This window comes from Aedes aegypti, chromosome 1 (genome assembly GCF_002204515.2).
Source record: "Aedes aegypti strain LVP_AGWG chromosome 1, AaegL5.0 Primary Assembly, whole genome shotgun sequence".
NCBI lineage: Eukaryota > Metazoa > Arthropoda > Insecta > Diptera > Culicidae > Aedes > Aedes aegypti.
Window position 1 is genome coordinate 96,255,166 of NC_035107.1, and position 14,989 is coordinate 96,270,154.

Sequence of the window (14,989 nt, forward strand, 5' to 3'; positions counted from 1 at the left end):
AAATGGAATTTACGTAATTATAACTAACGTAAATGGATGTTTCAGTATTCTAAAAATCATACGTTTGCATCATCCGCAGGTGACATGGACATCATCATGAAGACGACCACCACGCTGTACGAGCAGAACAACCACGTGTTCTACAACGTCACGGCCACCAAGGTGGATTACACTATCTCCGGCCTCAAGCTTCACATGGGCAATCTTTTCGAAGGCGTAAAGGTCCTCGAGGACAGCACCAACCAGTACTTGAACGACAACTGGCGACCCGTGTCCGAAGCGTTGAAGCCCATCATTGCCAAAACCATCGAGGACATCCTGTTGGCCATCATGCAGAACATCTTCTTCCAAATTCCGGCTGAGTATTTCGTGGCTGATCTACCGCGTTCCGGCTAAAAAAACGTAAGGTAAGCACTATTCATTTTGTATCGATTGCAGCATCATTCCTATAGCCGTTTGTTGTAAATAAATTTTTCGTCTATTCGTTAAACTGAACTAATGAAGTTATTCACCCGAAAGCCGTGAATTTTGACATCAAGTGCAATGAATTTTCCTACGTGAATCCATCGAGTTAACTATGGATCGATTTTTTGCGGATCCTCACTGCAAAGCAAGCGAGCTGCTGACGTTATGGGATATGTTCACACACGATGGGTAAAATATACGTTCATCATCGTAATACGTTTCACTCAGGTCTTGCTGGTGCGATATATAGCCCCTCTACAGTAGGCAGTCAGTGGCAAGCGCGATATACCGTGTAGGGGAGTTTACCCGTTTCCACTACTGGTCGCCTGTTAATTTCAGATGATTTCGATTTCACTTTTGCGTTCAGCGAAGAACTCTGTGGAGGCCATTTTCATGGCCGTTTCGCCCTTCTCCCCATTTTTGCGATGACCGTTCGAATACGATTGTGGATATGAATAATTTAATTTAATACGATATGGATATGAATAATTTTAGCCATCTTTCGTTGTAGATATAACAAGATTAATTTACTTACTCTTTGGAGTTACTTGATTTAAGGATGCATCACATACCTGCAATGGAAAATAAATTGATTAAAAATAATGTCTCAGGTAACAATATTTGTAAGTACCGTAAAAAGGGGTAACCTTGGAAGTTTTTGGGAAGAAAATATGAATATTTTAACTTTTTGTTTCAAAGATTTAAAATATATGTTTTTAATACATGTAATAGCCTCTTAGCTATCGATCGCAGTTGAAAGATTGCTTTAAAATTTATTGTAAATGGAACTATAGAGTGATTCCAAGCAACAGCACCAAAATTTGGTAAATTTTTTAATTCATTTTTTTCTATTGAGCTGAAACTTTGCACAGTTTTCCAGTTCCATCTAAATCGTCATTTTCCGATATCAAATGTTCAAGTTGAGTCACGACTAACTTTTCAAAAGGGTGTATGGGAAAATGGTTCAAAAATATTCAAAAAGCTGCACAGCAAAAACGGTTCGTTCGATTGTTAGACAACTAAAGAAACAAAGTTAGACAACTAAAAAAAAATTCCAAAAAAATACACACAGTAAAAAAAAAAATTTTTTGCATTAAAAAACATAATTTTTGACACAAAAACTCAAATATCTCAAAACCCTATCGGAATACCAACGTAATTTTTTGAGGGAAAACGGTCCATTATATTAGCTATCTACCATAAAAATTTGGTGATGGTAAACCAATAAACAAAAAAGTTATGACATTTCAAACATGTCACAATTTTCACATTTAGTAGAAAAAAATTTTTTTTTTTCGGTGTAAATTATTACGGGAACCGCAGTTTGTTGCTGATTTTATTGTTAAGAGCCTTGCGTGAATTAAACAAGTCGTTTTCATGTATTCATTAGTATTATGTATATTATATGTATAAATATTATGTATATGTATAAATATTATATGTACATATATGTATATATGCATAAATTAAAATGAATTAACAGATTACACGAAAATAATTTTTTTTTTACCAGGATATTTTTTTTAGAGTATGATCGATGAGTTTCTAAATGTTATATATAAACTTTTGGATTTGGGTATGCGTTTTGAGATCATGAAAACATTTTATTAATACTTATTTATTTATTTATTGTTATTCATTTTTTTTACAATATCGAACACTTTTGCATCATTATCAGTACAGTTCGAGTATAGTTTTGCTTTAATTTTATTTTCTGACAATGGAATGAAACAGTGAAATTTTTGGGTTCCTTGGATCGTTTTCGCGTTATTATATTGCTCGCTGAGCTCTGATGCCGTTAATTCGTACTCTTCAGTAGTAGTAAAACAAAATGATAATTTTGTTAAATCTTCTTCTTTTCTGCGATTCGCCCAATCAAATAGTTCTTTTGCAGTTTTAAATGGATGCTCACGTTCTTTGGCTAAACTTGCTCTTGTGGCCATGCGCTTTATGGTTCCTCCAATAGCATCACAAGGACCTTTGCCATGTGACGTAGCAAAGAAATGCCATTCTGCATCAATTCCGTACTTTGATTTAAATTGACATAGGTTAGAAAAATTCTTACGGTTTTTGTACTGCGATGCTGCTCCATCAGACATGAAATATATCTTTCTGATTTCTTTATCCTTATCAACGCGTAAAAAGTTAATCATTTTGGCAATGAACAAATTTACAGATACTGAGTCGTGTCTTAAATCTTCGGAAATTACAATAAAACTAAAATGTTCAATTTGCGTACTTCCATTGAAATAAATAACGAATGGATGAATTGTAGCTTGTTGTACGTTCCAGTGATGGGACTGCACTTCATCTTGCAATACAAAGCTATAGTTTTCAGAAAAATCACAAATGACTAAAAATTCACCATCTTGTAATGCATTTTTCGTATTTTTAAAAAAGCGGGATTGCTCTGTTTTAATAAAGTCGTGAGGAATTAAACTTTCTAATTTCAAGCAAAAAAATGACACAAACTCATCTACAGGTTTTACAATAGTTTCTAGGTCACACCTATCCGTGGTCACTCATTGCTCAAATGATAACTGATCAATATAATTTTCTTCAAACTCAGCGAATAAAGTATTTTCCAATGATGAAGAATCTGGACAATCCGAACAAGATCGTAGATAGCAATTTGATGTTGTATTTTCACACAAAAGACTACCAGTTAACATTTTAATATCCTTTGATAAATTGATTCTTTTCAAACTATGTAAGATTAGGTTAATATTTTCGTGTGTTGTGCACACACAAACATTATGTGTTCCTGAATTGGATAGAAGCTTGCATTGCCTTGGACGAAGGCTTGCAAATGAGGAAAAACCTACCTTAATATTTTCGTTAATTTCCTTGAAGCGTGTATACGCTTCTTTCAAAGTACTCATCATTAATCGTTTTTGGATTGCTTGACGCTTTCCATCTTTTTTTTGCAGATACATAATCTTTTTGGCCAGGCATAGCTCTACTTACTTCATCGTCTTCAAAATATTGAATTATTTTTTCTTTTATCTCATCTGTTAATGAAGTACTCGACCTAGCATTTTTGGTTGCAAGACAGTTATTTTTGAATTGTTTTGCCTCTTTTGCTGTATTTCTATTGGTTTTGAACTCATCAATGGCGTCTTGAATAGACCACGAGCTTGGCAGCATCGACAAAATCAATAATTTTTCTTTCCTTGTCGTGGCTAGATTCGAGAACCTTTCCTTCATATTCATAATTACCTCATCGTAGTCTGTATTTTCCACATCCTCAGGTCCTGATTTGAAGAGGTTTCTTCGTACAGCTTCGTTGATTTCACGGTATTTTTTCTCGGGATAATTGACGTAACCCATCTTCGTCCATTTAATCGGAGTCACTTTTATTCCAGCTATCCCTTCGTTGAAGCGTTCGATGTTGACCTTCTGGATGCACTCATCTTCTGATTGATTTGTTGAAACCATGCATTGCATTTCATCTCATCATTCGATCATCTGAGCAAGATACGGATCAAATAATAAGGTATTATCTTAGAGCTCTTTGATCGATTTTTGAACTGCATCTTTGACTCCCTTGATTCAAGATGAATTCTTCTCATCTGAGCAATCCGTGCATTCAAAAGCCTGGATATAAACATTACAAACAGCCCGGCTGTCACGTATGGTATTATCTGTTCTAACAGAATTGTGAATCATCTGTTGGATATTAATCAACGGAAGTAAGTAGATAATTCGTACTGTGAGGAAATTAATTATAATTTCTCATATATTTATAGGTTGAGGTGGAATGCTTCTATTGTTTTGCGGCCATGCTCATAGTGTGTTTTATTTCTGTCGGGCCACAAACCCAACTCACAAGCAGAAGAATCAAGTAATGGAGCGCTTCTGTAGAAACACTTCATATCAACCACAATAAACGATGAAGAAATTACATACATATAATATAATCAGTTTGGATTACCATTTATTATTGTTAAAAATAAAAATGTTCAAGGGAATGAAGGATTGTTTCATTAGGCATTGAAAATAAAATTATACTTGACAGATTTTTTTTCGTAGATTACACCACAATTCAAGAAAGCCTAAATAAAATTTATTAAATGATCTTGTGAGATGTGTCCCAAGAAACTGAACGTTTTTCTTGTTATAAAGGAATTCATTTTTTAGAAATTCCTTCTCTTTGGACAGAAAGTCCAAACAATATGAGTTTTTTTGATCGTGATTTTCATCTAGATAAGGATAAGAACAAACGCCCTATCGATTACAAAACATAGTATGTTCATTCATACGCTGAATCATGTGGTAAAAATGCTACAATTGTTAATGGCGCTTACATCGACCATGTGAACATGAGCAGTGTAGCAGTATAGTCAAATTAAAAAAAGGAAAAAAAACCCAGATGTCACCAAACAAGCACCAAGATCATCATCAGATCTTCTTCTGTCGGGTGTGGGATCACTGCGTCCATTTTTTAGGACTATTGTGATATGATCATCATCAGATAGAGAGATGGCATCATATCAAAGCGCTCTTGGATTACTGATAATATCCCTTCACCATCTAAAGATGATCAAAGTGATCAGATGAGATTGCAATGCCTGGTTGAAACAGATGTCGCTGATGGTACCGTGGCAAGACTATCTGCACTTGGTACTTCTGGTAACTCCTCAGTTGTTGTCGGTGCATCTAGTAATTCCTCAGTTGTTGTTGTTTTCGAACTTCCTGCAACCTGATCCACCGATGATGTACAGATTGCCCGTTTGTCAACGTTTAAACGGCAGGACGTACAAATGCGTAAATTCGTATTCAATGTAGACATTGGAGCATAACCAGCCGCTTTCAGTTTATCTATGGTGCTTTCGGTGAGATTTCGTAGCTCTTTCGAACACTTTTTTTCTGCAAACGGCCTGCAACAGTTGAGAAAGCGACTACTCATGTTGCTCGTTAGATTTTAATGAACAAAATCACTTTTAAGTTTTTACTGACTAGTTTGGTGTCGTTTGCTTGACTGAAGAAAAATTTTACAATTAAATCTTTTATAACCATAGTGGTAGTATATTTTTAGCTTTTTCGTGAGTATGTTCATGGTATGTACCTATCATGTTTTTGATGTTGTTGAAGTTACTCGCTTTCTCCCAAATATGATTAACAAAGTCTATTCTCTACCAAGGCGGGTCTATACCCAGGTGTAATCAGATTTTAACTTTGTGGAGAAAACCAGCGCCGAGAAAACCGACCTGCTTTACGTTTACTAGATCACCTGGGTATAGACCCGCCTTGTTCTCTACGAGGTAAACTTTTTGCAGGTAAACTAGTCGTATACCTGTATAGAAAACTTTTTTTGTAGCTTTTGTCTTCAATATTAGATTTCTTATAGGTTTCTTTTATCAAAAGGTTTCAACACTATTGAGAGAATTTTTCTTCAGTTACGTACAATAAAAAATATGACACTATCAAGACTTTAGATCACAACACTGGATCGCGTCTAACTTTCTAATAGATGCTATAATAGTTATGAATAATTAAATAAAATATCATGAAAACAACTTGTTAACCTCATGTGGTACCCTTAACAAAAAATTCAGCAACAAACTGCGGTCCTAAAAAAATAACAATGAAAAAAAAATTTTTTTTCACTACACAGAAAAAAATATTTAATTTTCAATGTGATGTAAACTGAAGTCTACTGTAAAAATAAATCAAATTCGTGTGATGTTACAGCATCATGTAAATTTAAAAGAATATGCATTCAATTTTCAACTAAAAATGGTTGAATATTACATGATCGTTTAAATTTAAAGTGAATTCGATTGAAAAATAATGGATTGGTCGTTGAAATTTAGGTTTATTTTGATGCTCCAAATATGTGCATGAAAATAAACTTAATTTTACACCATTTTTTTAGCTGTGTAAGTGTCAAATTTGTGAAATATTTGAAATGTCATAACTTTTTTGTTTATTGGCTTACCATCACCAAATTTGAGATATTTGAGTTTTTGTGACAAAAATGATGTTTTTTAATGCAAAAAAAATTTTTTTTTACTGTGTGTATTTTTTTTTGAATCTTTATTTAGTTGTCTAACTTTGTTTCTTTAGTTGTCTAACAATCGAACGAACCGTTTTTGCTGTGCAGCTTTTTGAATATTTTTGAACCATTTTCACATACACCCTTTTGAAAAGTTAGTCGTGACTCAACTTGAAGATTTGATATCGGAAAATGACGATTTAGATGGAACTGAAAAACTGTGCAAAGTTTCAGATATTTTTGAAATGGTCGATCAGAATCGACTTGCATGCCTCCGTGGAATCCCTCTATAACGTTCCATATGATTGAATGTCGGATTTATGTTTTGGTGTAACTTTGATGATGAGTATGTAAACACATGGAAATCCATAATCAAGATACTGTTTGACAACATTTCAGTTGGCACTGAATTGGAGAATATTGATGTAGATCGAAGATTTTGTGCAGTTAAGAATTTATCGAAAAAAATCACCTACAAAAGTGTTTTGAGTTTAACCATGTAAAACACAATTATGAATGAAAAGAATTTGTATAAAATTTCATACTATGATGAAGATTGGTTGATTATCATGTATTTACATTGAATTTAACATAAATCAATCGATTGAAGAGTTATTTGAAGTTTATATCGAACAAAACTGAACGAATAGTCTTAAGGCTAAGTAGCCCGTCATTCATTTTGGCAACAATGATGACTTTTCAGCTTGCATTTCAAAGTGATAAAACTCAGTCTTGATAGTTCATATTGACTTGAAAAAGTATCACTGTACGCGCTAACATACATAAAGTATGCTGATACTTTTTCAGCTGTGTCAGTACAAAACCAACTGATTTTCTTTGATTCGAAATCGTGGAATGAATTAGCAACAATCATCAACGACGCGTACAAATTTCAATGACGGCCTACTTCGCCTTAATAGTATTTGGGAAGAAAATCTGAGTATTTTCGATTCTTGTTTCAGGGATTTATAATTGTTATTTTAAAAATCGTCTTCGCAAGCCTCGTCTCAGGTAATAACATGTTTCATTATTATGATTGGGGCTCTGCACTGTTTTGATTTTGCATGGGTTTTTGACGTTTACTTGCCTTGTGTTTACTAATTTCATTAAAAAATGAAAAAGAGAGAACGATTTTTGTGTAGAGGCCTACTAGTTAATTTTTGTTATCTATCCGAAGACACTTGTTATCGTTGAATTTTGAGCTGTAAGATCGACAATGCCATCGAATGATAAATGACATCAAATGTTCGTGATCTCTTTTCGATCTTAATAATTAATTGATAACAAGTTTTGTTATACATATATTCAAACAAGGACGAAAATACTCAATATCCCCTCGTTTATATTGACACTCGCTGGGTAATATCTTCGTTGATTTTTATTTGTTTTTACCCTCAACTTGACAACACAACAAGGATTGGTAAAGCGCTTGCCAGTTGTCAGTTTCCTATCAATCTTTTTTTTTAATTTCTATATTAGTATCATTCCAAACATTTCATTCATTTCTTATATCTAGGTGTTCTGTGTTATTAGACAACACTATCATCCTAATTTGGTAAAACAAATTTAAGATTTTATTAACATTTTGTTAACTACATATTACATTCCATTTGCCGTAGCAGTTCAGATGTTTTACAGGTGAGTTGATTTCACCTGCTAATAAGAGAAAAAAAACACGTTTTCAATTTGGTTTCATAGTGATCGGGAAGCAGATGAACGACAAACCTGATGACATGAAGGACGCGTTCTATGAAGGCCTTGATAAGGCCTATGGAGAGTGCCCAAAACACTACGTGAAAATCGTCATCGGAGATGCGAACGCGCAGGTCGGAAGAGAGGACTTTTTCCGTCCGATCATCGCACTATGGGACAGGGACGCAATCTGACGGGACAAAATTAATAACTCGGTAACGAAGCGTTTCCGGTATTTGGTGTCTTCGGCAAAGTTTTTTGTTACAACGAGGACCATCTACTGACATAAACGGATAGTTCGTAAATCGTCCGCATAGATGGCGCCACAATCTAACTTTTTACTGTGACGTTCTAGAGACTTGGCATGTTCTGCAAAGTTGTTCATTTTGATAAAATTAACAACTCTCTCGAAGACGTCAAAATTCCACAGCCTACTGTTTTCGAGTTATTGGCGAAATTAGAGAAAATCAGTGAAAAAACGATTTTTCTCACCGAATTTGATATTTTTCCTAAGAACCATGTCATATAATATTTTTTGCTGATAAATATATAACAAACGCCAGCTCTGGTGGAAAAAAAATAATAATACGACGCATAAAAATTAAGAAATTTTGAAAAAACCTGAAAAATAGAGCAATTTTTAAACCTTAATATCTCCAAAAGCGCAAAAAATCGCAAGCTCAAATTTTCAGGCAACATAGAGCAATACTTGATGAAACGGATGTCAAAATTCCAGAGAGGTATATTTTGGTGTTTTTGAGATCTATCATTTTTTTACAATGATTATATTTCTCCAATACAGTTAATTTCCATGAGGAATCTGAAGGGACGATCGACTTCAAGAAATAACGAGTCGTGGAACAAAAACGTTCAGAAAACTGTTTCAAAAAGCCATCATAGTAGCCATGAAATTCAATTTAAGAGCGGTTCCTTGAGTTGATATTGAGTAATGTAGATGAAAGTGTAGATTAAAACTGGGTACATAATTGTTTTACTTCTATAATTGAAATGATATAGTATGCCATGAAATACTTGATCGTGTGTCAGTTAATTGTTGTCATCATGGTTCGAAGTGAGCAATTTATTTTTTGAATGTGTTACTTTTAACACGGAAAATCAAATTTTAAAGCATATTCATGTCGATATCTCTAAATTCTAAAATTTCAGAGCGCACGATCTGTTGTCCGGAGCTTGTAGATTTGTTTTAAAGCGGAAAGAGCGTTGATTCTTGGATGTTTTGAAACAGAGGATACAGATCAAAGGTATCAATTTGGAGATTCCTTCGATTGTGAGAACTGTTAGGTTGTTTAACCTTAAATATGTGTTTAATCACCGGATTTGCTTAAATTTTGAGCTTCCGGAAAACTGTGACAACGAATTCGAGATGAAATCCAAAGCCAGCTTGTACTGTGAGCAGATATAATAATTTCATGAAATGATAAAATATATTTTTCCGATAATTTAAAAATACACTTAAATATTTGCCAGGAAAATATTAATCGCGTAATTGAAAGGAACCCGAAAAAAATTTAAAAAATCTCAATAACACCAAAATATACCTCTCTGGAATTTTGACATCCATTTTATCAAGTATTGCTCTATGTTGCCTGAAAATTTGAGCTTGCGATTTTTTGCGCTTTTGGAGATATTGAGGTTCAAAAATTGCTCTATTTTTCAAGTTTTTTCATGATTTCTTAGTTTTTTGCGTCGTATTATTATTTTTTTTCCACCAGAGCTTGCGTTCGTTGTATATTTATCAGCAAAAAATATTATATGACATGGTTCTTAGGAAAAATGTCAAATTCGTTGAAAAAAATCGTTTTTTCACTAATTTTCTCTAATTTCGCCAATAACTCGAAAACAGTAGGCTGTGGAATTTTGACGTTTTTGAGAGAGTTGATTATTTTATCAAAATGAACAACTTTGCCGAACATGCCAAGTCTCTAGAACGTCAAAGTAAAAAGTTAGATTTTGGCGCCACCTATGCGGACGATTGACGAACTATCCGTTTATGTCAGTAGATGGTCCTAGTTGTTACAAAAAACTTTGCTGAAGACACCAAATACCGGAAACGCTTCGTTACCGAGTTATTAATTTTGTCCCGCCAGATTGCGTCCCTGGCCTATAGTGCATCGGTAAGGAGAGCCTTCACTCCGTTACCAATGACAACGGTCTACGACTAGTGACTTTCGCTGCAGCACCTACTTTGCACGCAAGGATATTCGGAAGCACACCTGGAGGCATCCAAATGGTGATATTTGCAACCAGATAGACCATATTCTGGTGGATGGCCGACATTTCTCAGATGTCACCGATGTTAGGAGTTTCAGGGGTCCTAAAATTGACTCGGATCACTACCTCGTTGTCAGTAAAATTCGAACGCGGTTATTAACTGTGGAGAATTCAAGACCACAGCGAACAATGTGATTCAATATCCAGCGCTTCTCAGCGGACGGTGTTACAGCTGAATACCACCAAAAGCTGGACGAGCGGATAAGTGAGGTCAATGTGAGCGAAAACCTCAACAATCTATTGAATGCAATCCATGGAGTGGTGAGTGAAACAGCACGAGAAGTGATAGGTACTGCTCGAAAACGCCCCAGAAGCGGATGGTTCGACGAGGAGTGCCAGAGGGTGACGGATGAGAAGAACGTGGCCAGACGTCGGAAGTTAGTGTCTGGTACCAGGCTGAACAGAGAGCGGTACAGGGAAGCAAGATCAGCCGAAAAGAGAATCCATCGCAGGAAGAAAAAAGAGTTTGATGAGAACGTGATAGCCGAGGCGCAAAACTGTATGGAACAGATCGATATGCGACGATTCTATGAAACTGTCAATGGCGTGCGGAGAAAGTCAGCGCCGTCTCCCGTCATGTGCAACGACCGTGAAGGTAATTTGCTGACAGATAAAACGATGGCTGCCAGGTGGAAAGAGCACTTCGAAACATTACTGAATGGAGGGAACGATAGAGCATCGGAGAACAGAATGAACATCGACAACGACGGTCAAGCTGTGGAGACTCCATCTCTAGATGAGGTTAAGAAGGCGATAAAAAAGAGCTGAAGAACAACAAGGCAACTGGGAAGGATGAGCTCCCGGCCGAACTTCTCAAGCACGTTAGAGAGCAGCTGCATAGAATAATTCACCATATACTGCTAAGGATATGGGAGGAAGAAGAACTGCCTGCTAGCTGGATGGATGGCCTCATTTGCCCTCTCTTCAAAAAAGGGCATAGATTGGAGTGCGCCAATTACCGAGGAATGACGCTCCTCAATTCGGCGTACAAAATAATGTCACGTATTCTGTTCAACAGATTGAGACCGCTTGAAGAGTCCGAATACCAAGCTGGTTTTCGTGAGGGCCGATCGACGTCGGATCAAATGTTCACCCTGCGACAGATCCTCGATAAATTCCGGGAGTACAACTTGCAGACTCATCATCTTTTCATTGATGTCAAGGCAGCGTACGATTCAGTTAAAAGAAACGAGTTGTGGGAAATAATGATGGAACATGGCTTTCCGACGAAGCTGATTAGACTGATTCGTGCAACGTTGGAAGTTCAACAAGTTCAAACAATGGTAGTCCCTAACTTACTGAACAACTTTGCAGAAGATTCCATATTTCTACGTGGTCATGCTGATATATCCGCATCCCTTGTTCCAACACACGTTTGATTTGTTGTTTTTGCTATCGACTTATAATAAATCATGATGGTTTATATTGGATTATTAAAAATTGTGTAGTTATCACTCTAAGTCAGCGTAAATGACTCAAGGCAAAAACGAAGGCCTATTCAAGTGCTAAACATTTATGCCAATTTGTTATTTCTAATTTCAGTACTCTCACAAGCTGGTTCAAACTTGTGTGAACATTTTTATTCGAATTGCCAACAGATATTTTTTTATCTCAGCAGTGTTTTTTGCCATTTTTTTGAACAGTAGCTATTGCAAATTTTGTTCGCACTACATTAGTGTTCATCATCAAACGTGTTAATACTCTTCTGCAAATGTATCGCCAAAGGCTATCAAAAATTATCGCCGCTTATCCGAACAAATTATGGCTACAATAAACCCTTCAATATCGAAACCATCTTGGACGGTTATGGTATACCACTATCTCCCTCGTACGGATTTCCAATGCATAGCTATTCCGCAGAACTGCGCCTATTTGCAGATGCCGCGTTTTCGCTTTCCTCCTAACGATCGGAAAAATTCCTTCCTCTAGTTGTACAAAGGTGATTTTTTTTTGCTGCACTGCAACATGTTATTTTTTGTCTTCACAAACGCTTGTTTCCGATTATTGCACTTTTGTTTGTCCATTGATTCGTAGAGGTGTGATTAGAGCATTCACGCGACTCCGCGCTGCCTTTTTTCATTAATGGCGAGTGTTTTGTTTTATGGTGTAGTTTTAACACCATTCATATACCGAACCACTTGGAGCGGTCGGTGCGCTTTTAAGAAAAAAAAAAATGAAAAAGAATGCAGTTGGGGTTGCCTTCAATATGCAGCGTGCTCACATACAGAAGCCGTCGATCGGCGAGCTCAAGGTAAATATACTAATTTTTGACTTACGACTTACACATTTATTTTAACCTCATCTTAGGAATCATTCAAATATTACGTAACGCAACAGGGGTCCATACACAAATTTTAAATTTTCCAATCAAAAGCTGACAAATTTTGCGTTACGTAATATTTGAATCATCCCTTATTCTTGTCATTATATCCTCCACTTGAAAAGAGCGGTAAACGAGAAGCCCAATGGTCGCGGATTTTTTTGGGTTGAAAATAATCTTGACATCCCATGACATATAGTATCTTCGTACCTGCCACACGATACACACATGCAAAATGATCAATTGGTAAATAAAACACTAAGTTAATAAACGTGGAAGCGCCTAAAGCAAGACTATGCTATGAAGCAGGCTCCGTTCCAGTAGGGACGTAATGCAAGAAAGAAGGAGCAGAAGATATTATGTAGCAGGCATAGGCCAAAAATATTCAGCATTGGAATATGATATGAATATTGCGAAATTAATGCGAAGGGGAAGGGGAAACTACTGATAGTATAGTATAACATGTGTACTGGTACCCTAGTGTATTTTAGTCGAACGTGCTTCCATAAATATACGGTTTGACGGTGCAGTGGGTGCTTGCTGTCCGATAACAATAATGATTGTGCTGTAATGGTGCATCAATTTATTGGTTCGGTTGGTCAGCAGAGAAGGCTTTCTAATTGAGTTATTTTCAGTTTCGTTTGACCGTGGTGCAGTACGCAATGCTTATAATTAGAATATTTTTAGTGCCTCTGATTCAGCTGGATGTGATTTTTTTCAGAAAGATGATGTTTTTGGAATATTTGTCAAGCAGTGGAAAAGCATACATTTTGGAAGAAGAGTTCTACAAGAATTCTGTTTGAATTCTCAAGGTTTAATACAATCAGTCAAAAATCGTATGAATGGGTTGAAAAAAGTTTTCAGAGTTTTGATTTTTTTTATTAATAGTTCTCACTTCTTTCAAACATTTTCCCCAAATCAAAAACGTTCGCTTGATTTAGAATGCTTTTGAAATCCTGAGTAACTTGATTTCAAATTGTGCGTGCTTTCATACTACATGCGCTTTTAAGCAATTAGTTAATTATTAGTTTTCCTCTGTCAGTGCCGGAATTAGATTTTGAGACTTATTCAACATTTTTGACAATTTACAGAAGGGCTTAGAACTCAGATTTAATATTTTTGTTTATTGATTGAGAAAATATGTATTGCTTAAAATGAATCAGAGGCACACAATTATCTTAGTATTGCAGCAGTGCACTGCCCAGAAAGAAAGCTTTGCATTTTTGCGCGTAAAGACGACTATTCCCTTCGCCTAGTTGGTGCTGATGCTCAATATTGATTATGGGCTCTTTGCACACATGAAAAGCGATTAATTAAAAGCCTTTCATTATCGTTTTCGGTGGATACTCGGATCGAACGGTAAACAGATGGATCCGAGGCATCGCAATGTGCGCCCAAGTAACTTTGGCTGCTTTCGTTCGACTCTTCGGTTGAAGTAATGTAATGTAATTTCCATCATTACAATGTATGGGTCCGATTGGCATGCGAAGGCATTTGTGCATCGTTAATTGGCGATGCTCGCTGCAATCAATATGGTGTAATTCCGATTAAATTTTATGGGAAAATAATAACAATTAAAGCATGCATGGCATCTAATTCAGTTTGCACACTTTCACAGCTTGTTTAACTTCAAAATGGTTACGCTGGTCACGTCCCCAAGGGCAATGCTTGATTGACGAGCTTGCATAACTCGGCAAATAAATAATAATATTTATCTTTTACTCCAAAAATACTACACTGCTCCGGCAATCAAGAATTATTTTTAAATGAAAAGCCTTAAAAGGCTTCTTGCAAGATTAAAAAATATACAGAAAGTAAATAAACAATGAGCAATTCTCGCTGAAACCAGGCCGCCATCGGCACCCATCGTTAGAATTCCAATTTTATGTCACTGATCGCTAGCTTTCGATAAAACTTAAGGGTGGTCCTTTTTGTTTTCTCAAATTGGTGGACCCCTCGTACGTCAGCTAGCTAAACAGTTTGCAAAAAAGCCCATTTTTTGATAAATCTTGGGTATTTCTTCACGTGATATGTCTCATATTTCCCTTGGAACACATACCAAACTTAATGGCATCGTTTAGAGAAAGGATATAGCTTTCATTTGAAGTTAAAAAAAATCCGGCGGCCATTTTGAATTTGGCCGCCATCTTGAATTTTGTTAGAAAAATCGTTTTTTCACCATTAGCGCACCGCTCGTTTTGAATTCCGAGATCACCATCAGA

General features: G+C 36.0%; 2 protein-coding genes across 3 annotated transcripts in view; one reads left to right on the forward strand and one right to left on the reverse strand.

Moving 5' to 3' along the window:
* Nucleotides 1–490, forward strand: part of LOC5570420 (protein takeout) — a 38,756-nt gene extending 38,266 nt beyond the window's left edge. For both annotated transcript variants that reach the window (XM_021843070.1, XM_021843064.1), the window contains exon 5: nt 80–490. In XM_021843070.1, the coding sequence (XP_021698762.1) occupies nt 80–396 (317 nt within the window). In that variant the 3' untranslated portion in view covers nt 397–490. The remainder of the gene's footprint in view (nt 1–79) is intronic.
* The window catches only part of LOC5570418 (muscle-specific protein 20), a 184,286-nt gene that overhangs the window by 152,338 nt on the left and 16,959 nt on the right, over nt 1–14,989 (reverse strand). The window lies entirely within an intron of this gene.